The 27,364-nt window shown below is 41.1% G+C and overlaps 1 protein-coding gene and 1 long non-coding RNA gene across 4 annotated transcripts in view; one reads left to right on the forward strand and one right to left on the reverse strand.

The window, feature by feature from the left end:
- Window positions 1–10,765, reverse strand: part of LOC107516236 — a 141,171-nt gene extending 130,406 nt beyond the window's left edge. For both annotated transcript variants that reach the window (XR_004954848.1, XR_004954846.1), the window contains exon 1: window positions 10,684–10,765. This is a non-coding gene — a long non-coding RNA (uncharacterized LOC107516236). The remainder of the gene's footprint in view (window positions 1–10,683) is intronic.
- Window positions 10,766–11,094: 329 nt separating this feature from the next.
- PCDH10 (protocadherin 10) overlaps window positions 11,095–27,364 on the forward strand; it is a 47,403-nt gene continuing 31,133 nt past the window's right edge. Inside the window, exons 1-4 of one of the 2 annotated variants that reach the window (XM_016155784.2) lie at window positions 11,095–14,455; window positions 16,034–16,092; window positions 16,647–16,753; window positions 24,694–24,999. In XM_016155784.2, the coding sequence (XP_016011270.2) occupies window positions 11,822–14,455; window positions 16,034–16,092; window positions 16,647–16,753; window positions 24,694–24,999 (3,106 nt within the window). In that variant the 5' untranslated portion in view covers window positions 11,095–11,821. Of the gene's footprint in view, window positions 14,456–16,033; window positions 16,093–16,646; window positions 16,754–24,693; window positions 26,055–27,364 lie in introns of those variants that run through there. The other variant, XM_036233494.1, reaches the window with a different exon arrangement.

Raw genomic sequence — 27,364 nt, forward strand, 5'->3', positions numbered from 1 at the left:
CCTATAATTCACTGAAATATAACACGTCCTTCTCAGAGAAAAAAAAAAAATCACAAATGTTCTAAAACACAATAAAAATTCAGCAGGGATAATGTGACCATCAACAATTTAAGACAACAGCGCCATATGAAAAAGATTTCCTTAAATGCCATGACCTTCACTGTTTTCTTTATCCATTTTATTCACAATTATTACAGCTAAAATAAAACTGTAACATCAATAGTATTTCTGCCTTTATATTTAAACCTCTTCTTTGTACACAGATACAATTTAAGAGCGTAGAAATAAATAACAGAGTTCTTGTTACAGTCTCTGACCTGAGAATCAGATCTCATGCTCCTGGGTATGTTTATTTTAAACATAAAAATATTACATAAATTAGGAGAATGTTAGCTAATTCCAAACTACCATAAGGGGGAGGAAGAGGAGAATTTTTTAAAAGGGGCATTCATTTTAAAATTGTAAACAAATGTTCTCATCTCAATATAGCTTAGCTCTGACTTGCTAAGAAAAAGAATTATGATAAAGAAATTTCTAAAATAAATAAATCATGTGTTCTAGGTTGAACTGTGGTCATTTTTTGCCTTTCAGAGAGAAAATAATCGTCTATAGTTTAATTCCAGAAAAAAATATAGTTAATCAGAGAAGGAAAGATGTACTAAAATAAGTAAATGAAGAAACAAAAGAACTTTTATAAAATCTCTAAGGTGAATTTCAGTAAGAAATAACTATAAACAGTTACTGAGTTTTGCAATCAGAGAAGATTGTCAAAGCTATCTGTGCATATCAGAAATAAATCTCTATAGACCAAAAACAAAAAACAAAATACAAAAAAAAAAAACCCAAAAAACAAAAAAAAAACACTCCTCACTTGCAATCTGAAAAACAGGTCGCTGTTTATTAAGGAATTTGCAACTGAAAGAAGCCTCTTCCTAGGATTTCTAGGATCTCAACACCAAAAATTGAAAAATTTTAAATTCTGTAAATGAGAATATATTGAAAGGCTAACACTCTGAATTCCCCCAGCGTGAATGGGGATTCACATTGCAAAACAGAGAAATCCAACACTTTTAAGCCTCGATTTCCCTTTACGGAATCTCCAAACTTCCACATATAGCTAATCTAACTGTGTGATCTACTCTGTTTCACCGATATGTTTATATTTTTTATACCAAGAACACAGTTTTAGCTACTATACCTTTTTTTCCTTACCCGTGTATACGTATGTACTTTACATCTACACTTAACCCCTTTAATTCTGGCTAATTAATCCCAGCTTTACCAGCCTGTGAAAAACCTCACAAGATTACTCTCAATCGATCATGCGTGTATAAAAGAATTACTCACCTAATTACAGAATTAAGTATTTCCAAACTACATAATATCTAAGCCACAAATAATATGACCACGCCAGTTATAAAACAAGAAAGCTAGAGAATAAGAAAAAAGAACATACGCTTTGGTGACCGATGGCCCTCTTTGTGGACTGATGCTTCTGTTCCAGGAGACCGAAGAAGAGAGGACAAGACGCAGGACGGTTCTGGTCTGTAATCCGAGACATTGCTTTGAACCCACCAAGTCAATGGGCATTTCTTTGTAACCCTCAAACACGCCTCTAAGTTGTATCTGCTGATTCCGCCGAAGGCAGCGGGAGTCCTACCACGCCAGCTACGTTGGCTTTTAAAGGGTAACGTTCTAACCGCGGAGGATTCCTTCCTAGCTTGTCATCATAACCTTATAAAAATAAAACGCAGTACTGGCCATGGTGCACTTGACCCTCGAACAGCACGGGTTTGAACTATGAGGATCCACTTATATTTTTCAATAAATACACAGATTGCCCTCCACATCCAGAGATCAACCAGCTGAGGCAGCTGGCAATCCTCGGATGTGGAGGGCCAGCTGTTTTGTATTGTTCCGCCCCATTTTACGAAGGGACTTGAGCATCTGTGGATTTGGGTATCTGTGGAGGTCCTTACCCCTCATGAATACCTAAGAAAGACTGTACTTACTTTATCCACATTTATGCAGTCAACATAGTACATATGGTATAAAATGAAAATCAGAAAATGAAGAAAATCATGAGCCGATAGATCACTTCTGAGTCATAGTACTTGCAGAGAGAAGGAATGCATTTCATCAGTCATGAGAGATAAAGTGTTTTGAATACACTTGTAATATACAGTAGATCTTCCATCTTAGGTAAGCTTTCTTTGAAATAAGCAATTTAAAAAGACTTCTCGAATACAGATTACTAAAATATAGCTTGTGGAACTGAGTATAATAGAAATGGCTTTTAACACGAATAATAGTAGAACATTTAAAAGGTCACAGATTCATTCATCTGGTCAGTACATCATTATTAAATACAGGTGGTGCAGCCAACAAATTCACCAAAAATGTGACCATTTGGCTGAATAGTTATTAGATTCCTTGGACTTAAGCAATATTTTTCTCTCTGATTCAGTTTGGCAGAAAAACATATGTTCTTGTTAAATTAGATACTTGTTTAGGTATCTGACTAGACAAGGTTAAAAAAATGTTTTAAGAAAATCAGCAATCAGCATTTCAACATGAAATTAACAGCAGCAGCCCAGGTTCTCAAACAGATATGCTAATGAGCAAGCAATACTATAGGTTTTTATTATAATTCTAAGGAGGAACACCGGCTATCAGCTGAAGCCACAGCAAAAGCATCGCTCAGGTGTGGATGCTGGAAGAGGATCCCGCCATCTCTGCCGACTGCCAAACTGGCCAAGTTCTGGGAGGTGGGATGGGAAGGAATAAATCAAAGGAAACGAAATTGAAGCCACCTAGCATCATAGATTTAAGGAATCGGGTCCAACGTCAGGATATTAGCCCATGATTAAAAAGATTAATTTGCTGTTTTTTATCATCCCTATAGGAAAGCTCTTTGCGATCACGGCTGTCACTTCTGTACTGGGCAAGTCCCTCTACCCTGCTTCACATAGTTCTTTCTACTAATCTACGTCACCGTTGCCTTAAAATCATAACAAAAATTCTCTAGAAATGTTTCGCTCAATCAATTAATTTTATTCTACTCGCTACTCCCCACAAACTCAGCATTCGTAGTCATTATATGTTTTGTTTATCCACGCTGCTTAATGAAGTTATTCAAACCTTTCTTCGCATGTTCTTTATCAATTTGACTACGAATCCTTGTGAAAGGTATCCATAATTTACATTTATTTTCCATTCTCTCAGTGTTCCTGTGGCTGTGCTCCAATCGCACTAGTACCCATGCATGTTTTTGCTTCTACAACTATAAGAAGTTACTAAAGAGAATACTAATAATGACCATACTAGGCAGAAAAATGACAAGGAGGAGAATGTTGAAGAGAAAGTCAAATATAATTGAGGTCTGAGGCTCAGATTAGGTCATTCTAATAAATTCATTCTATTTTAAGGGACTGATTTTTGCTCATTTAATTTTGAGAATCTTAGTATTCATCGTCATGAATAGAACAGTAGGTATTAAGACTTTACATCAAGGAATTGAAAGAAAAATAAGTGAATCTATCAAATAAGAGTCCTTTAATCCTAAAATTTTGATTAATATAAAAATAGGAAAAACAGGATCTTGTGATGAAAGAGCCATGTTTTATCAAAATGATTTTAAAAGCTTATCTATGTATCAGTTCTTTCATATAAATTTAAATTTACGGAACATTTAAACTTATCTGGATGAAAGCAAATACAAGTTTTAACACATAACATGATTGTGAAAAAGGCTCATTATTGATTTTTCTGTTTTGAAAAATTTGTTAAAATTTAGTTAGTTTAGTCTTCTTTGTTTTTTCCATCTTGTCTACAAAATTATAATTTCCTGCAAATAGGGACAATGTAAACTTTTTTTGCTCTTCAAAGTAGTTCGTGTTTCATAAAGGAAGTAAAACCATCGGGAAAATCAATGTCAAACTCTTTTCAATAAACATGTTATTTAAGTACTACTTCACTCAAAACATCTTGCCGTATAATAGTTAACATTAACTAGGAGTCTGTGGGCCTTAAACTTCACATGAATCATTTCAGTTTAAGTTCCACAAGGTCAGTACATCATTATACTTTAACAGATGTTTAAAATGTTTGACCCACTTTAATAGAATTTCGAAAGAGCTAAATAATTTGTCTGAATTCAAATATTTGGAGAAGCAGAGATTTGCGCCCAATTTGTTTAATTCTCAAATTTATGTTCTTCACAATTTAGCATTCTCTCCACAGTGGGGACTTTCAGAAATGAGTAAGATATAGAACCTACCCTATAAGGCTCATGTTACACATACTCTGAATTACTGAGTACACTGTACTTCTAAAGGAAATATATTATTCTTCTGACAGTACTTATTACCAAAACAACATACATATTTTACTTACTTCATTAACTTCTTCCTTTGATTATTCTTTTGTATATTTAAAATTATTTTAAGTCGTTTCTCTCCATTTGTTCCTGATGCAAAAATGTCAAATAAATTTAACAGTTCAGTTTTCAGAAATTTCAAATCATCACAATCTTTTCTGAGCAATATTGAAGAAATTAGTATAAGGCGATAGTTAAAACTTAGCTTCATAAAACTCTTTCCCTTTTAAATACCAGTTCAGAAATATATGCAAAATGAATGCTATGTTTGCATTCCCTAAAATGTGTAGACTCGTTTTTTTCCTCCCCAGCTTTTAGCCTCTGATAAACTAAGTGAACAAGGCAACACTTTCTGAGACCACTGACCAACATGGTGTTCCTCATGAAAAGATGAAGCAGAAGTGTCTTCCTTTAGGACGTGTACTAGCCATTTTGACTAGGATAAAACCAGAACTCCTGTCAGCACATAAACTGGATGAACACCACCACCTCTACATTACCTTTTTTTTTTTTTTACTTGCTTTACCGCCTAAGTAAATCCAACTCAGATAGACCAGAGAAACACCATGGTATAGTAAAATGAAGCTTGACATGAGCATCAAAAGGCTTAAATTTAAATTTTGTAATGATTTAGTGAGTTACTTAAACTCTGAACGATCTCAGTATTCTTATCTATAACGTTGGCATGATAATACCTATAGACATGGAAGGAAATATTACAACTTATGTAAAAACTCTTGGCGCACACCTGTTGAAAAAAACAGGAAATTTAAATAAAACATTTTACAGTATAACATTGTCAAGATCATTTCTACTATGTAAGACATAGTAGAAATCAAGTTTCTTAAACAAAGAATTATACTAACCAGGCAACTCTACTAACTTAGAGAAAGACTTTTTTTTAATTGAAGTATCTATTTAAGTTCTGTTTAGTATTGTAATTCTAATTGCTAATGTAATTCCCAAGCTATGTTTAATATTCTTTCCATAGTGTCTGTTTCCAGTAACGTTTTCAAACTCTTCAGAAAATAATGGTCTGATTTGTAACCGTAATCGCAATCTGGATAATTTAATTTTGTATTTATAAAGTCAAGGGGCTTCTCCTTAACAATTTATACTCGCCAGAAAAAAACACTAGTATTAAGCTGATTATATCACCATTAAATAAGAAATAAATCCACTGGGGATGAAGAAGAGAGTTCTAGACCCTTTTCTTCTTACTCATATAAACTTAATCCAGGCTTACAATTAATTTTTGAAATTGTTCTATATCCACCTTAATGTTTAAAGCTTCGTTTCCACCTTTGGGCCCCATCAGCAAAACCTACACATCAACCTTGTTAGCAAAACAACTGGCTTTTTAAATGTGATGTCTTGTAGTTCCTATTTACAATCCTCATCATGTCAATTTCAGTAATCTTTTAGTAAGGGTGATTATTAATGCTGTCAAAAACAGAAGCTGGGGTTCAATATTTTTTTTCTTTTCTTTTTAAATAAAACTGGTTAATTAAGATTGAGCCTAATAATGTGACTCTACAGGCCTCTGGGTAATCAGAAGAGTCCTATGATTGATATTAATACAGCAAAGACCCTGTCTTTACTTAAAATTCTACGCATACTCCAAAGTACTTACTTGTATAATACACAAATGGTTAAATAAAAACTACAGGAATAGTCACTCTTCATAATACAGAGGTATCTAGACATTTTTTTTTCATTTTCAGACTCAAAAAATAAGTACCACATAAAATTTTATATGATTGACTTATCTTCTGTAATTTAAGATAGCCATAAGATCTATTATGTCCACTAGAGCATGTGACCTTTTTACTAACTCGGCTGTGTCTTTAACGCACTAAGGAATTGAACAATGTTTTGAAGAAATGAAGAAAAAGAAGGATAAAACAAATCTGAAGAGGATAAGAGACATTTTTGAGAAATCAGATGGTTCAAGATTCAACGTTATGAAAGAAAAAGGTAAGATGAGGTAATGCGTTTCGTTTTTCAAAAAAAGAAGTCATGATGTAATAAAGATTATCATTCTTAATCAGATCTATTTACTTGCATTCTGAAGAAAGGTGTAGAACGAAATATAAATTTCCAAAGGACTATTTCTTTATCAGTAAAAGACACAATATGTGAAGGAGCTGACAAGAATGTGAGGATGTTTGATGCTCATCACCACCGCCCACCCATATTCAGGAAAAAAACATATCTATTTGGAGGCGGTATCAAACACCATTGCCTAATTTAAAAATATTCCTGGACCTCTTATTGATCAATATCTCTTATAGAAAGGATGAGAGTATAGCATCTGAACTGAAACGGTACTCTTAGAAAATGATACCATGAGCATTAGGATGTATAATTCATGTTGCTTTCATTTGCTCGGACCATTGTAAAAATCCATAAATCACTTTCTTGTTCATGTTTTGCTTAAGTGCAATTTGTCATTTTGCATTAGAGGGCTGCTTCAGCTCATCGGTGCTTTTAATTCACTGTTTAGAGTTTAACAAAACGCTGGCCCCGTCTGATCACTAAAAAGACACTGAAATGTGAAGCCACACCAATATTAACTAGGTTCCACAAAAGGAAGAACACTTCTTGGAATATTAAACAATGCTTAATGGAATATCTGGTATTTTCAGTGCCCGAAAACATGGATTGGTTCTCCGTTGTGTTTAAAGCATTAGAACACAGCAACTAAAGAGTTACCTGAATGATTGTAATAGCATAGGCTATATATTTTCCCCATGAAACTCTAGTCAACATTCGCTCCTTACTGTGGATGAACAAAAGCTAACACGATGTCTGTGGCATTGGTCCCTCCTCTCTGCCTTCACACCTCTTAGGTTACACTGCTACAAATAAACCTACCACAGCCCGGCTGCCCTTAAAAGAGATGCAGAGCTGTCCAGGTCCTTTGCTTCTGCTCTCTGCACTCTCCTCGCTGGGAATGACAAGTGTCAGAAACCATCTAGCTCAATCCTGGATGAGCCTGGCCTTTGAAAGACTCCTTATTGACAGTTTTAATTTTTGTCTTCCATTTCTTTAAAAAAAAAAAAATCTCAAAGCTCTGGGCACACTGCAATAATAAGAGGATTTAGAAACAAATTGCTTTCAAGTCAAGTTAAATCACTGCAAACACTCATTTATCCAAACGCTGGTTAACAAACTTGTTTCCCTTCCGCCCTTTCGAGAAAAGGGCAAGGAAGAAAGCAACCCCATTACCTAGTTTTGAAGTTTGTAGCCAGGTATGGAAAACACATTCCTGGGACTTTAGCACCCCACTCTTTCTGCTGCACCTAGAGCCCAATGAAACAGACGAATGTGTAGTATCTCTCAGAACTTTTATGAAAATTGATTTTGATAACCTCCTTCCAAATTATAACCATTTTCCTCTTCTGTTTTGGGATGCAATTTGTTTTGGGTCAATTGGCTCTCCTGGAGGGGGCAGGGCAGAGCGGAGGGATTGCTCCCCGCTTCCTGGTCCAGGGATGGGGGTGCCCCCCCCCCACGCGATTCGGTATTGCATGATATTCTGCATTTCAAAGAGGTCGTCAGCCTTGCCACCGAGGTTGTTTTTTACATATTTATTTCTTCTGGAAAATCTGGGGTCCACCAAAGAGAGGATGCAAAAGAAAAGGAAATGGGGGGGGGGGGAAATCGGCTTGATTGACACAAGGGAGAAAATAAACCGGTTACACATAAGAGGCACTTTTAAAAGGCAATAGTAAAGGGTTGTTTTGTTTTGTTTTGTTTTGTTTTGTAAGGGGGTGGGCTGTTTAATGGTTCCAGGTGTAGGAAGCAGAGAAGACTATCAATGTCAATATCTGAATTTTGGTCCCCAAGAAAACGCTACAGCAATTGTCCTTGGCCGGAGCTACCTGGAGGGAGGCGGATTGCCGGGCTCCAGGCCATCCTCCCCAGCAGAAGACCCCTCTGGCACCCCCCTGGTTCCGGGGCGCTTCTTAGACTACAGGTCCGAGAGGCGAGACCTCTAGAGGACCCAGGTCGGCGTCGCCGGCGCGGACACAGGCCTCTGCGACCCGAGAAATCCTGCAGAGCCCCCAACAGGCGAGCCCTGCCGACCGAGAGCTGCACACATAATTTTCAGGCTTGCCCTATGCTGCTTTGGCCGCTAGGAGGCGCCTGTAACCCACGTTTGCAGAGAGAGTTACCGTTCAAACAGAACCGCCACCAAAAAAAAAAAAAAAAGCAGCTCAAGTGTTACAGTGGCTGTAGCGATTATTTACAGGCAAATCTGACCATCTCTCCACGTTCTCATCCCCACCTCTGGAAGGTCTCTGGCTCTCAGCGGACGCCCCAAGTCAGCTCAAACTTCATCTGCATTTTGAGAGCACAAACCTCCAATTTCTGGATCTGCATTGTCATTCAGCCGCATGGCTCTCACACGCAAACACGCACGCACACACGCGCATACACACAAGTGTTTCCATACGAACAAATGAAAACATTAGAAAATTACCGTCATTAAAAAAAAAATGTTCCAGGATTCTCACGAGTCGGCTCGAAGACCTCAAACATGTCATTTCAATCGTGCAGATCTAAAGAAAAAAAGAAAGGGGAGGAGGAATAGAAAGTACAGATGCGGCGCCGTATTAATATTCAGATACACTATAATCTCCTTTTCATTGATCCACAGGTCCTTTTATAAAGTGCCGTTCCATTCTCAGTCGCAGACGTGACGCTAAAACCATTGTAACTGCAGCGGTTTTCGCTTGGCTTTGGCCAGTCATCAATTTACTGCAGCTGGAAAAGGATTAGCCATTTTTGCTGGCATCCTTTCCTTCAAAACGCTCACAGGCAGGACCCATCACCATGAAAGAACTACGGGGGCGGGTGGTGGGGGTGCAGAGCAGAAGGCACGCGCCGGCGGGACTGGCAGGGGCACGCCTCGGTCCCCAGTCACGCCCGTGGGCACTCGCCCTCCTTAATTCCTGCCCGGAGGGAGTGGCGGCGCACCTCGGGGTCGGAGACACGACTCTCCCTTTCCCGCAGGTCGTGGCGGTGTTACTCCGCGGTCATTCATTACCAGGAAGCCATAAGGAACCTTCCTAGCTAGTGGCTTAAGAAGACTGAACGGGGGCCGCTGTAATGAAATCGACCACCCTCTACCGCCCCTTAAATGAACATGAAACTGTTTTTAAAAATCTTTTCTTGGAGAATCGACATGCAGACCTCTCTCTAGCATTAAGGAGTTCACGGTGGATTGTCACTTCCCAGGACCTGGGAGCCTGGAGGCGCCTGGAGAGTGTGCACTCAGAACGCGTCAAGCGCATCTTTCGAGACCCGAGGTGGGGGCGGGGGCGGGGGCCCGTTGGGACGTATACGGAGCTGCGCGCCGGCCAGGGAGGAGGGACGCGAGCGCCCTGAGTGTGCCAGCGCGTTCGCCGATCCCCGCAGCGGCACACACTCGGGCCCCGCGTGTGCACGCCCCCCCCCGGCCCCCACCCGCCCGAGGTCGCGGCCGCCCGGCTGTCCTCATCCAGCGGGTGTGCCCCAAGCCGGGCGAGAATCGGTGCCCTGGTCTAGCACGGGGGCGGGGGGCGGGGGGCGGGAGGGAGGGCGGATCGCCAATTGTCGGGGGGCGGGGGGGGAAAGAAAAAGCAGGCAACAGCCGGCGCTAGCCGCCACCGCGGAGCCCCGGGCTGGGTGATGCGCAGGGCATCGGCGGCGCCTGGCAGCGCCCGGCGGGGCCCCGCGCGCCACGCCAGCGAGGCCAGCGTCAGTCGGGCCGGCGGGCTCGCAGGGGAGCTCAGACGAAAACAAGCTCCTCGGTCGCGGCTCGGAGCGCTCGCAGCTCAAACTAGGTCTCCACGCGCATTATTATTCTCTTTGGTATGAATACTGTGGGTCTACAGTTAGGCTGGGAAGAGGCCAGTCTTCAGAGTCTGCACGTCTGTAGGGGCGGCCAGCCCTCACCCCTTGGCGTGAACCCCACCTCCGCCCCCGCACCCCACACAACGGCCCCCGCGGCCCCTCGCGCTTAATTTGGCACAGGCCATAATGTGACCCTGTTTTAGATGCCCTGCCAGTCTCCGCCAGAACCGCTTAATTAGGTAGCCCGCGCCGATTAATAGCCCCTCTGCAACTTCTTTTTTTTCCCCTCCGTTCTCAGTGATTTATTTCCACGATCAGTGGCAAGGAAATACCTTAAAGGAAAGAGTGTTAGCGTCATTGGAAACCCCGCTCCGGAGAGAGGATACCGCTGCTGTTGTTGCTATTGTGGTTTCGCGTTTGCTGATGCAAACAGGGGAACCTCTCTATTCCCTTTCCATTACCTGCGGCTGGGGACTGGGAACTTTCCGTGGCAGAGTCCCCAGCTAGCGCCTCGGGACCTGCCGGGCTGTTCTCTCTCTGTGTGTCACACTCACACTCACGGCCACCACCGGGGCGCGGGTTCTATCGCGCCCCGCCCGGCTGCCAGTGACGCGTCTGCTTGACGGCCCGTTCGGCCAATTAGCGGTGCCTCGGTGGGTGGTGCTCCTCAGCGATTGGTTGGCAGAATGAGGGCGCTGCGCAAAAACAGAGAAGCGTTGCGCTCGGAGCTCAGAAACTGCCAGCCGAGATCACAGGCTCTGAGGCTAAGGCTGGAGGAGGGAAGGACGGGAAGGAAGAGAGACAGGTTAGAGGGAAAGAGGCTTGAGAAGGAAACGGCAAGAAAGAAACTGCCCATCACACTTACCGAAAGTCAGATGACGGTGGCGAAGAGGACAGAGAGAGACAAGACGATGAGAGCCAAAAAATACAAATAGAGCGAAAAAAGGGGGGAAACAAATGCCAAGGAGAACATCCATCCGGAGAGATGAAGAGAATGAAAGTTTTATGCTGCAGAGCCGTTCTATGCTTTTCCGGCACAAAATTCTCTGGCTGTTTTTAAGCCCTTTCGCGTTTGCCCGCCGTTGACACTGAGAGGCATGTTCAGCGGTGCCGGCAGCGTCTCTTCTTCCTGCTCCTCTTCCTCCTCTCCTTCCTCCTCCTTCTTTCCCTCCTCCTTCGCCTCCCATCAGCAAGAAGACAAACCGAGGACAGTCCTGAAATATCGAAATTTCCTCCTTGGGATTTGCCAGCGCCGCGTTGCGCCAAGACTGTCGGAATAAAGGACGCTGACTATTTTGTTATTATTGTATTAATTGGTCAGTGGGAAGATTACAGATGAGGAGAGGGGACGCCTGTCACCCTTCCTGCGCTAAGATTGAAAAATGAGGCTGAATTGGGGGAAGCCCTAAAATGAAGCAAAAGAAATAAGGACAGAAAGCCACAGGAGCCCCCCCACCCCCTCCACACACACACACACACCGAGCGTACTTTTATTTGTGTTTCTATTTTTTTATTTTTTTATTTTTTTTTTTCGTGGTGGTGGGGGAGGTGATTGGGTGGCTGGCTGGCTGCGAGAAGCTGCTTCCTTTCCCTTTGGAGATGATTGTGCTATTATTCTTTGCCTTGCTCTGGATGGTGGAAGGAGTCTTTTCCCAGCTTCACTACACGGTGCAGGAGGAGCAGGAACATGGCACTTTCGTGGGGAATATCGCTGAAGATCTGGGCTTGGACATTACAAAACTTTCGGCTCGCAGGTTTCAAACGGTGCCCAACTCGCGGACCCCATACCTGGACCTCAACCTGGAGACCGGGGTGCTGTACGTGAACGAGAAGATCGACCGCGAGCAAATCTGCAAGCAGAGCCCGTCCTGCGTCCTGCACCTGGAGGTCTTCCTGGAGAACCCCTTGGAGCTGTTCCGGGTGGAGATCGAGGTGCTGGACATCAACGACAACCCCCCCTCCTTCCCGGAGCCGGACCTGACGGTGGAGATCTCCGAGAGCGCCACGCCGGGCACCCGCTTCCCCTTGGAGAGCGCGTTCGACCCAGACGTGGGCACCAACTCCTTGCGCGACTACGAGATCACCCCCAACAGCTACTTCTCCCTGGACGTGCAGACCCAGGGGGATGGCAACCGATTCGCGGAGCTGGTGCTGGAGAAGCCGCTGGACCGAGAGCAGCAAGCGGTGCACCGCTACGTGCTGACCGCGGTGGACGGGGGAGGAGGGGGAGGAGGAGGGGAAGCAGGAGGCGGCGGCGGCGGGGTCGGGGGCCTGCCCCCCCAGCAGCAGCGCACCGGCACGGCCCTACTCACCATCCGAGTGCTGGACTCCAACGACAACGTGCCCGCCTTTGACCAACCCGTCTACACTGTGTCCCTGCCGGAGAACTCGCCGCCCGGCACGCTCGTGATCCAGCTCAACGCCACCGACCCAGACGAGGGCCAGAACGGCGAGGTCGTGTACTCCTTCAGCAGCCACATTTCGCCCCGCGCGCGGGAGCTCTTCGGACTGTCCCCGCGCAGCGGCCGGCTGGAGGTGAGCGGCGAGCTGGACTACGAGGAGAGCCCGGTGTACCAGGTGTACGTACAAGCCAAGGACCTGGGCCCCAACGCCGTGCCCGCGCACTGCAAGGTGCTCGTGCGAGTGCTGGATGCTAACGACAACGCGCCGGAGATCAGCTTCAGCACGGTGAAGGAGGCGGTGAGCGAGGGCGCGGCGCCCGGCACCGTGGTGGCCCTGTTCAGCGTGACCGACCGCGACTCGGAAGAGAACGGGCAGGTGCAGTGCGAGCTGCTAGGGGATGTGCCCTTCCGCCTCAAGTCTTCCTTCAAGAACTACTACACCATCGTGACCGAGGCCCCCCTGGACCGCGAGGCGGGGGACTCGTACACTCTGACCGTGGTGGCTCGGGACCGGGGCGAGCCGGCGCTGTCCACCAGTAAATCGATTCAGGTGCAAGTGTCAGATGTGAACGACAACGCCCCGCGGTTCAGCCAGCCGGTCTACGACGTGTATGTGACCGAGAACAACGTGCCCGGCGCCTACATCTACGCCGTGAGCGCCACGGACCGCGACGAGGGCGCCAACGCCCAGCTAGCCTACTCGATCCTCGAGTGCCAGATCCAGGGCATGAGCGTCTTCACTTACGTGTCCATCAACTCGGAGAACGGCTACCTGTACGCCCTGCGCTCCTTCGACTACGAGCAGCTCAAGGACTTCAGCTTTCAAGTGGAAGCCCGGGACGCCGGCAGCCCGCAGGCGCTGGCCGGCAACGCCACCGTCAACATCCTCATCGTGGACCAGAACGACAACGCCCCTGCCATCGTGGCGCCCCTGCCGGGGCGCAACGGGACCCCGGCGCGAGAGGCGCTGCCCCGCTCGGCGGAGCCGGGTTACCTGCTGACTCGCGTGGCCGCGGTGGACGCGGACGACGGCGAGAACGCCCGGCTCACCTACAGCATCGTGCGGGGCAACGAAATGAACCTGTTCCGCATGGACTGGCGCACCGGGGAGCTGCGCACGGCGCGCCGGGTGCCGGCCAAGCGCGACCCCCAGCGGCCTTACGAGCTGGTGATCGAGGTGCGCGATCACGGGCAGCCGCCCTTGTCCTCCACCGCCACCCTGGTGGTGCAGCTGGTGGATGGCGCTGTGGAGCCCCAGGGCGGGGGCGGGGGCGGGGGTGGGGGGTCGGGGGAGCATCAGCGCCCCAGTCGCTCCGGCGGCGGGGAGACCTCGCTGGACCTCACCCTCATCCTCATCATCGCTCTGGGGTCGGTGTCCTTCATCTTCCTGCTGGCCATGATCGTCCTGGCCGTGCGTTGCCAAAAAGAGAAGAAGCTCAACATCTACACGTGTCTGGCCAGCGACTGCTGCCTCTGCTGCTGCTGTTGCGGCGGCGGGGCCTCGACCTGCTGCGGCCGCCAAGCCCGGGCGCGCAAGAAGAAACTCAGCAAGTCGGACATCATGCTGGTGCAGAGCTCCAACGTGCCCAGCAACCCCGCCCAGGTGCCGGTGGAGGAGTCCGGGAGCTTCAGCTCCCACCACCACAACCAGAATTACTGCTACCAGGTCTGCCTGACCCCGGAGTCCGCCAAGACCGACCTGATGTTCCTCAAGCCCTGCAGCCCTTCTCGGAGTACGGACACTGAGCACAACCCCTGCGGGGCCATCGTCACCGGCTACACTGACCAGCAGCCCGACATCATCTCCAACGGAAGCATTTTGTCCAACGAGGTAAGGCTGAAGCGAAAGGACCACCATCTCTCATCTCCTCCATCCGAGAGCCTCCTCTAGCCCGGCCCTTGTATCTCTGGTGCACTGTGTATTTATTTTTAGAACATTAGCTTATTTGTACCTTCGTGAGGGTCAGAATGGGGCGTCACCCTCTCCCACCCCTTCGTGTGTAACCTAAACTTCCTGTCGTCCCTAATTTTCTGCGCTTCACTCCTCCACGTTTATTTTCATCTCCTCCCCCTGGTGCTTCGCCACCTCAGACCTTCTCTCTTCCCTCTGGCATTTTCCCTTTACAGTTCTAACCCCCCTCTCAGTCCTTTCCCTTCTCAGAAATCTGGGAGTAAAGGGGCGAGCGGGCGGGGCGGGCGGGGAGAGGGAGTTGTGGCGGAGGGACTTGCTGGCCCTGGGAAAGGTCTTTTTCTCTTCGCATTTGTCCCAGGCGTCAATAAAGTTCATTGTTTTTGCCCTGTTTATCGATGCTTTCAGTCACGTGTAAAAGTAAGCTATAGACTGTTGAACTTTGCACAGTTGTCTAAACTCGAATGCATGTTGTAGAGAATGAGTTATCAGATCCTTGTCCTCTGAACTCGGGTTGCAGAAAAGCCTTCAGTTCTGTTCTGGACAGCATTTGCAGACGCTCTTGAAGCCGAAGGCCCACACAGTGTGAATTTGAATGAAGTTGTTTTGGCACGAACCCCTGTAAGCTCAAATAAACTAAACGGAAGGCTTAAACGATTGTTGTTTAAAATATATCTTTGAGCTAATAACCACCTTCTTGCCACTGTTTCTGATAAATCACTGCTGCTGGCATTCTTCATCAAAGAATTTGGCTTGTCAATTCTGATTTCTCTTTGAAAGATGGAGAAGTGGCAAGGTCGCAAGGAGGGAGGGAGAGGGAGGAGAGAGTTGATCTCTGTAAAAGAAAGTTTGGATCGGAAGAGGTGTGTGGGTGGTGGGGGCCGGAGGGAGGAGGATGCAGGGGGCCTTTGGAGGGGGAAAGGTTTTGGCGGGAGGGAGGATTATGGACTCTTTCTTGGCAGGTTATTTTATTCATTTGAGTCTTAGATATTACTAATTGACTTTCATGACTATTTGTACAGCTCATTTGTATCTTAAGCACATTTTGAAAATAAACAACAAAATAATTCCGTAAAACGTTCAAACTTTTGCTTATTGAGCGTGCTGTTTTTCTTGTGTCAACCAATGTGCACCTAAACACTTTTTGAGGCCATCGAAAGAGAGACTATACAGAGTATAACTAGGTTGACTCTATATTAGAGACAGTAATTTTACGAGCCCCAGCAATGAGGTCATTTGCATTCTCGCCTTAAAAAGAACCACACATCTAAAATTGGCCTTTTATTTCTGCATTTTTAAACTTGACTGAAAATCTAGAATGAAGCATCTGCATAGGTGCCTGCCCTCATCCAGCAATCAGGCCGAGGTCTTAGGACAGCATGGAAATTCAGAAAAATGTACACAATTACTTAAGCTAGAATTAGTCCCTCACCTCAAAAGCAGACTATTAGTTAAACCCTTAGCATTCAAATGCTCTTGATTTATTTATTTTTTTTCTAGACCAAACACCAGAGAGCAGAGCTCAGCTATCTAGTTGACAGACCTCGCCGAGTTAACAGGTACGGAATCCTTTTTCTTTCCTAGCTTGGTGAATGGACAGTTTACCACCTACTCAAAGTAGGAGGAATTAGGTATATTATTCAATATTAAAATACAAATCACATAAAGTATTTCCAATTAGGGCAGAACCTAAATACTAATGTTGGGTTTCCTAGATAGTACATTTGAAAATATGGGTATATTTCATTTATATACTACTTAATTTATTTGAATATTTTGTCAGTTTACATTTCTACACTGCTTCTGATAAGTCTTCCTAACTGTTCCAGGGGTATATACATGACTGCTGTATAAAAATTACATAAACAGATACTTAGCTCCAATCATAGAATAATGCCTAAACTCTCATGCCTTAAAGGCTCAAACTGACTACTAATACTCAATTCGAAAGAGTTAGGCTTAAGTTTATGAAAATGAGCTTTATGCAGAAATAAAGCCAACTGAGAGGCCCGTGAATCTGCAGCGCCATCAATGACCATGTGGTGGCAGAAGAATGTTTTCTGTGTTACTTTATCTTTTTTTTATTCTAATATTCACATTTTTGTACTTCTAGTTCTGCATTCCAGGAAGCCGACATAGTAAGCTCTAAGGACAGTGGTCATGGAGACAGTGAACAGGGAGATAGTGATCACGATGCCACCAACCGTGGCCAGTCAGCTGGTAAGTGTGACCGAAGGGTGATCTAAATGCTGACTTTGATAGTTGTTGGTTTTTTTTTTTTTTTTTGGGGGGGGGTTACATAAATTTAGGAAGGATGATGCCCTAGGTAATTTTTTTTGTAAGTTTAATCTTGGTGCCTCTACAGAAAGACGGTGTCAACCTATGTCGAAAACTGTATACTCAAAGAGTATTTTAAAAATTTCAGTGTTCCTTTTTGGAGAGTTAAAATTAGAACTTCATTGTGGAATACGTTAGAATGTGAAATATTTCTTCCTCACGTAATGTTCTTTAATGGGACTATATTGCATGCAAAAAGCCATAGATCTCTCACGTGGGCCAGTCCTCAGTCTTCAGTCAATTAAGATATTATTAGAGCGGTTTATGGATAAGGTAACCGAAGATAGATGAAATTGATCGGTACAAGATCACAGGAGGATAAGTGGATGACTGGGGACTACAATCCAAATTTCTCGCTTTCCAGAACAGTGCATTTTGTGTGCCACCAAGTACTGCATGAGAGAAGGAATGGTGATTGAAAGTCATAGGAGGTTGAAAGCGGGGTTTCCAACCCTGGATTCTGAGGCTTCAGGGTATTAGCAAACGTTCCATAATGTGTATTTTCGGAAGTGTCCTAGGTTTCACCATAGTTTCATCAGGGTCCATGACTGGGCAAAAAGTTAGACTCTGCGTATATTTATATGTGGGCCTAATGGTAGTCACTGATGGGGTCTTTATTTTATTTGACTTTATGTTCTCTACTTGTTTCTACATGACTTTAACCTTCACATTTTGTAGGATCCCAATAACTAATTACTAATATGTAAGGGAAACACTTAAAAGAAATAATATGTGTACCTTAAAATAATGAAAATAATCTCATAAAGTTTGGGTTTTCTTTTCGCCTCATTTCCACTTCAACTGTGAAGGGTGCTTGTGGAATTTTTTTACTTTTTTTTTTTTTTCTGATTGAGTTCTGTGTTTATCCGACACATAAGGAAATGGAAGGCAAGTCAACTTCTGTAACTCCTAAGACTGTCCATCATTGGACCATCTCTGGGACCAACTCCTTTCGCTCGAGATTCGAGCTCTGTTTTGGTTAATGACATAAGCGTAGAGTGATAGGGTCCCCATTTTCAAGGGAACACGGGTCCTCGAGAGCACTCATTCCTCAACACACTGGTGGACCTTTCTGGATGGTGCTGCGACAGTGTGTCAAAGGGCAGGCAGGACACGCCCCGTGGTCGCCTGCTAGCAGTGGTCACTGCAAACCCATCCCCGGACCAGTGTGAGCTGTGTCTGAGGCTGCCTTGGGAAACACAGGCAGCAGGAGGGGGGTAATGCTGCTCAAGGGTCTCTTTATATTGCTGCAAGTCATTAATATGCACACCTAATGAGACTTGAGAACTGCCAAGAACCCCCGGAGGTCCCTGCCCCTTGCGGGCCTTCACGCTAAGCGAACAGAGCATCTATTTAGTGTCTGGGAACCTGACAACAAACCAGATCTTGCCAGAAGTTTATATTTGAGTACAAAGTCCCTTTCATTTTTGGCCTATATCTGGCATATGATTTATTGTTATCTTTAAGAAGCTGTACATTTAGAATTGTGCACTCCCGTTCTTTTCTTGGAGCTTCTGATTGAACAGTCAGCCTTTGAAAACTTTTAAAGCAAAATCTTTAATGTTCAAGAGTAGCTGCAGCCTGCTTCCCGGGATGTGTTTTATTCCTTTCCCACTCCTCTACTTTGCTTTTTTTTTTTTCCCGTGGCACTCCAATCTCAATGAACATTTCAATTAGTTTAGTCCCTCAGACATAATGAGCTATAATAACCTAAGCGAAGAAAGAGAAATGAATAAACATCTGCAAAAAGAGCTAAATTTGGAAGATGGATGGGAATATATTCTTATCAATGTGCCTTCCCAGTAGCTATTTTATTTCGCAGGCTCTCAGCGTTGCCATTTTGGTAATGTCTCTTTCAAATTATTCGAGATGTCAAAGCATTAAAAGGAAAAATTAAAATGCTAAATTGTGTTCTGGAAGACATTTTTAAAAAGTAGGGCTGTTTTCATTTTTCTTGATCGAAATGGCAAAATGTTTTTCTAGCTTTAATTTTTCAACATGTGAAAGCATTACAGAATTAACAGTCTATGTATTTCATCAGCAGTTACAGAGCAGCCACTACATACTGGGGACAAGCATAGCTTGTTTGGGGGTCGTAATAACACACTTGGATTGAGAAGTAATGCACCTTTGTGTGCTGAACTGCAATCACATTTAACGTGCCTAATTTTGTTGGAAGAATGATTTTGAATGTTTTCTTTTTTAAAGTATAAAATTCTAAACGCAGAGAATTAAAACGTATTTACTTAATGATTTTTTCCAGTCCATGCCCAATGTATACTATAAGCCTCACACCAAGTAGCTAGAATGTTTTCTAAAAGTTAAGCCCATTTCAGGTAAATAAATACATGTATTTTATTTCCTTGAAAAGCCAGGTATTAATGACCTTCCGATTTTGTGATATTTGGGAAATAGTCACAGCGTGTCTATTTTCAAGGTTGGGATATGAAACATTTCATCCTAATAAGCAAATCTCACTTAGCTGGATTTTAAGTGGAAAAGGTTAGATTATCAAGGAAAAACAACACTGGCAAGATCCATTCTGCATTCTCTCCTTTAGCTCGTACCTCATTCCATACTGCATTTCATGTACTGTTTAGCTTAGTACCTCACCTGTTTAAATTTCCCAACTTTTTCTTTATCTCCACTTTCTTTTTCTATGTTAACATTACTCCATACGCGTTTATCTCGATAGCCTTCCATTTATTCTTCTATGAATAGTTTTCTTTTTTGTCCTCCCCGCCCTTGTTTTTCCCCTTTCTAAGCCATTTGCAGTCACCAATCTTGTTCATAGAAGGGCTCTAAACACGGAGGCAGCTGCACAGAGAGTCACATAAGCTTTTTCAGTTTTCCACTGCACCTGGCTCCATGTGTGAAATTCTTCGGCTTGACCACAGCTCCGCGGCACTTTCTTTCTATAGCCTCGTCAAGGTGCTTTCCGTTTTTTTTTTTTCAGCACACTATTGATGTATTGGTTAGATATGGCAGAAATCCAAGGAGATGTGGCAAAGGCATGCATAAATCATCACAAGTGGGAATGCTGATTAATCATGGCTTCAAGAGCCAAAAAAAATAGTCAAAGTGGACTTTAAAAGAAATATATTTTCAATTGTGTTTATTATTGTACAGTTAGATTAAAAGATGGGCTTTTTTTTTTCTGATTTAGAATGCTGATCCAAAAATTTTAGTTGTATAGTCTTAACATTTTAATATAATTGGAGGTACCTCTAAGGGGATCTATTAAGTTGTAAGAAGTTGTGTTTGTTTCTACTTATTAAATACTTACAATGTGCATAATACTAGGATTAACTATGAATCTAGTCTTTAATAATTGTGCCTTCTTAAAATATATATTAAGGAGAAAAACTCTAATAAATGATTCTGTTAATGTTACTTGTTGTAGTTTATCTGAAAATCATCAAATTGCACTTGTTAATTTTTCTTTCAATTATAAGGGAACTTAGCTTCTAAATGTGTTATGTCTTATTATTATGAGATTGACACCTGATATATAGTCAAAATTTGGCTGTACATTAGAAAATAAAGTGATTTGAATGATCACTATATTCAAACTAGTAGATAAATTATATCGTGAAATGTATTAAGCCATTGCACAACTACCACAGTATCAACAAGAGAATTCTTGACTTATCATAAATACAAATTTCCCTTTTTCAACTCCAACAAGAATTTAGACACTGGCAAATTAGCTTTTGGCTTTATAAATAAAGCAAATTTACACCCTTGTTTGTAAAAGCTTATTCAGGTTTCTGGTGAAAATCTGAGCTACAACTTGACAATGCAGAGAGATTTATAGTTGTAAAAACATATATAAGAGTAAATATTGAGAGAAAATGGAAAAAAAATATAAACATTTCAAACGAATAGGTAGGGGAGAAAATTCTGATATATAAGTTTTGAATTTTCATGATTAAATTATGTTGATAAATATCTGCTTCCAAGCCATATTCTCCTAGTAATTATAGTAATTATTGTGGTTATAGTAAATATCTCTCAGTTTCCCATTGTTAAGTGGTTAGAGAAAGGCTGGAAACTCCCTCAAAAAAATTAAGTGTTAAATTTTTAAAAAGTTAAATTCTCATGTCTTGAAAAAAATTAATGTTTTTTTATGAAGGTTTGGGACATGAGAAAGAAATGCATGCATAATTTTGTATTATTACATTCATCAGAAAACAGGACAAATTGAATACAAACATAATATTTTTGCAATCAAAATTTGTTCTCAGTGGTAGTATCACTGCCTCTGACTATAGGGACAAGTTAGTTGCCAGTTAAAAAAGATGTATTTTAAAATTTGTCTAAATATATCTTTGCAGAACAGGCAGTCTATCACTTCAGCTGTCATGCCTTGTAGCACAGATTATTTCTGAGAAGTGGAGAAAGTAAATAAGTAGGAAAAGAAATTGCAAGTAAAATATATATGTTGAGATATTTCTTAGAAACTACCATGACTTCAAAACTGAAGTTTGGCCTGCATTTTTCTGCCATACCAAGCCCACAGTTTCTATAATAAGGACATTTGAGTGGGGAAAAACAATTAAGTTAAATCTATTTTCTCTTGGGCCTTTAATTTGATAGGTTATAAAACTTTAAGAGCAATGCGAAAGGTATATACATTTTAACATACCGCATGCATTATAATACTGGATATCCCTGTGCTTCACTGACCACAGCAAAACTTAAATATCCCTCTGCTTATTTGGTCATTAAAATAATATATTTAATGGGGCTAGTAACAAATGCAAAAGATAAAAATATATTAGTCTTCCAATGGCTCCCTAAGATGTAGATCGGTAAAGGGAAAAATTTATCTGGTTCCCAAACTAAAAACCAAATGAAAAAAAAAATCTATTTTTCAAAGAATGTTTCCATTATTTCTCTGAAATTTATCGATGCACTATTTATGTCATTAAAAAAATGTTTCTATGATGTTTTCCTTATAAAAATCTGTGTACACTTGCTTTATCAGTTCAACTGGTAAAACATATCCTTGCATGATTTGTGCCGCCTTATCTTTCATCCTACTTATATAGAGCTGTGTATTATTACTATGGACATTCCACTTTTAAAAAGTTAGTTTACAAATTCATTATAAACATTGTATACAACTGTTTTATTTTTCCCTTCTGTCAAGTAACATTCTTCTTCCAACAAAAAAAAACTTGATTGCATTACACCACTTTTCTTGTTATGCACATAATATATGTTTTGCACAGGTTCTTGACTCATGAGAACTTTCTTACATCATCTAAGGGAAGATTAACTAGCTGCTGATAATTTTAAAAGACAGAAAACCGTACACTTCAAAATAAGAAAATGGACATGATTGAGTATAAACTTCCCATGAAAACAAGTTCTACTAAAAGTACCTTCTAACATAATTAAACATCTGAATAATAATGTTGAGGGACTAGTTTATTAAAATATTTCTGTATGAGGTTATTATATTCATCGTTATAGGAGTACTTGGGTACAGATCTTCAAAAAGATGAGAAAGATTATTAATGGTCTCATGTGATATATTTTAAATGCTATTTTTCAGTCACATGAGGAAAAAATTGTACTAATTCCAAATTTCGCATTAAGTACCCATCTTTATCAAGATCCAATAACACAAGTCTATCAACTTGACAAGAATTCATTCTGTCAACTCCAAATTTAATGCAACCTGAATTTATTTTTAAAGTAAATAATCGTTCATAATAATTTTACTCTTAACATTGGTTCCATTTATCAAAAAGGCCTTTTTTTTCCTTCACGCTGTAAATAGGGATCATTTATAGCACTGTGTGTCATCAAAATACAAATTTCTCTGGTTCTATCTCTAGCATCTACCTACCTAGTATTTCAGTGTGTGTCAGAAACACTCTCTTTCCTCTTCTCTTTCTCTTTCTACATATCTCCTTGCAGAAATAGGGTAAAACACTGAGCTTCTCTGGTGTCTAGAGAAAACAGTGACACGTTTTACGGGCGGTTCTCAGTCTGGTTCCTCATCCCGGCTTCAGCTCACGTTTTCTTCCCTCAACAGTTCACTGATCAGTAATTTATTTCTAGGCTTATGCATGACAACTATCAATGGAATGTTATAATCGAAGTCAGACTTGGTATTATACGTAGTTCAATTTAAAAATAAAGTCATTATACAGTGAGATTAATATATGATAACAAGCATGGTGTTATTTCTTTAAATGCAATTTATGTAATGAACTGTTCTGAACTCCAAAATACTCATGGATAATCTAGAAGATTAGTAACTTTGAAAAATTATTTTCTTTATATACACAGTTCTTAACATATGCAAACAAGTAAATCAGTATCTGACAGAATATCATCAGAAATTCAAAAAACTAAAACTTGCTCTAGAGCTCATATCACTCATGATATTTATAGAAGAAACAATCAAGTGTGTTCATTAAATAAATATTACTCTGTTGGCTATTAAACAAAAGAAATCTCTAGTTCTTTCAGACTAGGCAGCATTGGAGTTTCTCACATACAGACCGATAGTATTTTGGTTATTTCAAATTGACCTTGTTTTAAAACATGTTCAATAAACGTGTTACTATGTTTTTTTTTTTTTTTTAAAAAAGGAAAACATGAAAATGCAATTTTGGTTTATGTACTTATTTTCTTGCATTAGTGCCAATTATCAAAATGGATGTCAGATAGTATTCTATAGGGCTCAGAACTGGTATGCTTTGTTTCAGAAATTGAGCTTTCTTGAGCCATAATGAAATACTATGTCATAGCCTTGTCAATCTTGTCAATGAGAGACAATGAAACCTGAAGTCATCATTTGAAATCTTAGTACAGCCAGTCCTCACTAAATGCCACCGATAAGTTCTACGACTTTAAGTCAAATGACTTATAAAACCAGTTTTACCATAGGGCAATTGATTTTAAACAAGAGTTAAGTTCCTATGATATCCCATCAATGGTATAACAAAATGATGAAACAATGTCATCTGAGGACCTGCTGTAGTCTAGGATTAGTAATGAAGTGTTCTATGTTGACTAGGACCAGTGTTTTCCAATATAGAACAAGTAATAAGGCGTTTGTCAATAGTATCTGCAGTTGACTCACATTGCTCTTGGTTACCTTGGTTTCGCTAATTACAGTCATTTGTTCTGAGTTTGTCTAAGGTGGTAAGTGATAACTGGCTTGTAGTACTACAAGTTACCAGAATGTCATTGAGAAACACCTTTTAAGAAGTCACTTCCTAGGATCCCAGGGAAGCATGTCTTTGGCTAATCATAAAACCTAATTGTTTGTTATTTACTGTTTTATCATTAGATACGCCACTTTTCTGTTGGATTTCCCTTTTTGTTTCATGGCCAGATTTTATAATCTAAATATCAGCTTCAGTATTTTGCATATTTCCTCCATTTTTGTCTCTAAGGAAAAAAAATATCAGATGATTTATCATCACTAGAGATTATAGATTATGAAACCTTTTCATTTGGGTTTTCTCTTTGTTCTGAAATTCCACCAGAGATTTTAAAAGATATTTATTCTTTCTCCACTCACCATTTCCTAGTTACTTAAATAATTTGGAGCCAATCTGTCTTTCTCCAAAACCCCTAGTTGTTTAGAAACAACTACCTCAGAGTCCTCTTTGCCAAAAGCCCTGCCCTTTCCGAACTAATACAAAGAGATTTTTGATTCCTGTCAGGCTAAGACAGGACAAATGTGAAGACACCTTCACCCATCACTCTGTACGCCGCCTGGAATCTTTCACTTCTAAGCAGCGGGTCGTTTTGGTGACGCCTCCATCTGCAGCCTCTCTTTTTCCTGCTTACAGGCGTGGATCTCTTCTCCAACTGCACCGAGGAATGTAAAGCGCTGGGCCACTCAGATCGGTGCTGGATGCCTTCTTTTGTCCCTTCTGATGGACGCCAGGCTGCCGATTATCGCAGCAATCTGCATGTCCCTGGTATGGACTCCGTTCCAGACACCGAGGTGTTTGAAACGCCGGAAGCCCAGCCCGGGGCCGAGCGGTCCTTTTCCACCTTTGGCAAAGAGAAGGCCCTTCACAGCACGCTGGAGAGGAAGGAGCTGGACGGACTGCTGTCTAATACACGAGCGCCTTACAAACCACCATATTTGAGTAAGTATTACATAAAAGGCTGTATCAAAGTGTTCCCTTTGAGGGAAGAAAGTTCAACAAGCCCGTCTTCCTCGTAAAAATAGAGTTAGGGTTGTTTTCAGAAACAAGGATAAAAGTGACTCTTGGATGCAGGCAGCGCTTTACTATGGAAAAATGAGCTTAACAAGAAGACAGGTTTCTGTGTAAGGACATGGTTGTTGACAACAATCAAACATAACGTTTGATGTTGTTGAAAAAAATTTCAAATGCTCGTCGTATTTTCTTTGAATATTGCTGTTTTGCTTATTTGATTTCCATATGTTTTGAAAGGCTTAATTAGGGTGGAAAAACATCACTTGACACTTGAGAGATTTCATTTTCTTATCGATGCCAGAGTTATCATCTAATCATTCTTTTACCATAGTGACATCAAACACGATGGGCTGAATTCAGAAGTCAGTGCAGTCATGACTTTGACTGTTTCTCATAACTTAGTAATATGTTGGTAAGGATTGGAGCCTGTTCTGAGCCAGAGGATCTATGCGATGGAAGTATATCGAGTTGGCAAGATTTTTCATTTATTTAAAATAACAGATTTTTCTAACATTGGGACATTGCAAATTGCACTCAGCTCTTTCAATTTGGGGACCATAATCTCTAAGTGGATTATTTAATACAACCACCGCGAAAAGCAAAACTGCTTTGAGATATTCTAGTATATTTCCTTTGAGGATCTTGGTAATGAAATTATACCGTTTATTCTCTGCTGCATAGGAATCTTTTCCTTTTAGTTAATGGATAAATACTACTGACAATTCAATATTTTTGTCAAACCACATAAAGTAATATTTGATAAGGATGAAACTCATAACGACTCGATCGAAAGATGGCTTTTATCTTGTATAGCAAACCTATCTACATGCTGTCATCGTATTTTCATCTTCTAGTGCAAAAAATCAAAAAAAAAAAAAAATCGCGGAACCATAAACTAGAAGCAAAAGATGAGATAGATTGCAGATGCATCATCTCTGTTATGACTGATTAAGTGGGAGGAAAAAAGAAAAAAAATACTTAAAGAAAAGAAAAAGTAGAAGAACATACGTTTTAGCTCTTATGAATGTCAGTGTGAAGGCCTGGATTGAATGCATCGAGGATGTGGCTACTACTCTCGGTGTTGATAATAGGAATAGATAAGCGTCATAGGATTAAAGAATGGATCTGCCATTGGATACGTACCTTACGATGACAAAAGTAACCAAATGCTGTTTTAAGAAGGATGATGCTCAGCTTTTCAAAGTAGTTAGAAATCCTGTTACCCCTGCATAACGCAGTGTTTTAACATTTCGGGACCAAGTATAAATTATATTTTGTTTCCCTTTATTTTTAAAAGCGATAAAGTATAAGGAAGTCACAAATGCTTATGGAAAGTAAAGTATTGGAACATCTAACATGGTAACAAATTTGCAATTCTGGTGTCAAAGTCCTAAAGTTTAACTCATACATCTGCATATACTAGTGATTTAAAGTAAATTAAAATTAAATTTTAATAAATGAGGACTATCATGTAGTCTTTGCTCCTAAAACTAAATTCTAGATCTAAAATGTCATTTATTATCAAAAACCAAGCTTTTCAAAATTTTATTTTTTCTTTTATTTTTTCAGAGCTTTTTAAAAAAATTATTGGGGTGATATTGATTAATAAAAGTATATAAATTTCAAATGTAAAATTCAGTGCATCATCTGTATATTGCATTGTGTATTCACCACCCAAAGTCAAATCTCCTTCTGTCACCATAAATTTTAAGTAGCATATTCTCACTTTAAAGTAAGAATACAGATTATATGGATACATGATTAGTGATTTCAGCACACAAAGTCAAAGTTCATATAATTGAAATTTACATTTCTAAATAAATACAAATATTTACTATTAGCATATATCGACTGAGAAGTCTGCATCAAATATAGTGAACAAATCCATTTACCCTCTTTTGCTTTTAGGGAGTACTAATCTTGGTGGAGTTTAACTTTCATATAGAACTGAAATTTTAAACATATACAAATGTCTTTTTTTCACTGACTAGTTTTTCTTTTTAATGTTAAGAAGCACAGTAATAATTTTTATTAATAAAAATATTAATGCTGCATATATTTTATTGAAAATTTCTCTTCTTAGGAATCTAATGTTTTCATTTAGAAACCAGATTTTAGCTGTTATGAAATAGGAGTTATTTGTGTGTCTAGAAATCAAGGAATGCATCTATTATTTTATCAGGAAAATTGAATTTGTTTGCATATGATCCAGACAAGCATTAGAACAAATTAGTTTTTAAGAACAATTTACTTTTTTCTGTCTTAACCAGCCCACGCTGCTCAAAATTTCGGG

This window comes from Rousettus aegyptiacus, unplaced genomic scaffold (genome assembly GCF_014176215.1).
Source record: "Rousettus aegyptiacus isolate mRouAeg1 unplaced genomic scaffold, mRouAeg1.p scaffold_m13_p_16, whole genome shotgun sequence".
NCBI lineage: Eukaryota > Metazoa > Chordata > Mammalia > Chiroptera > Pteropodidae > Rousettus > Rousettus aegyptiacus.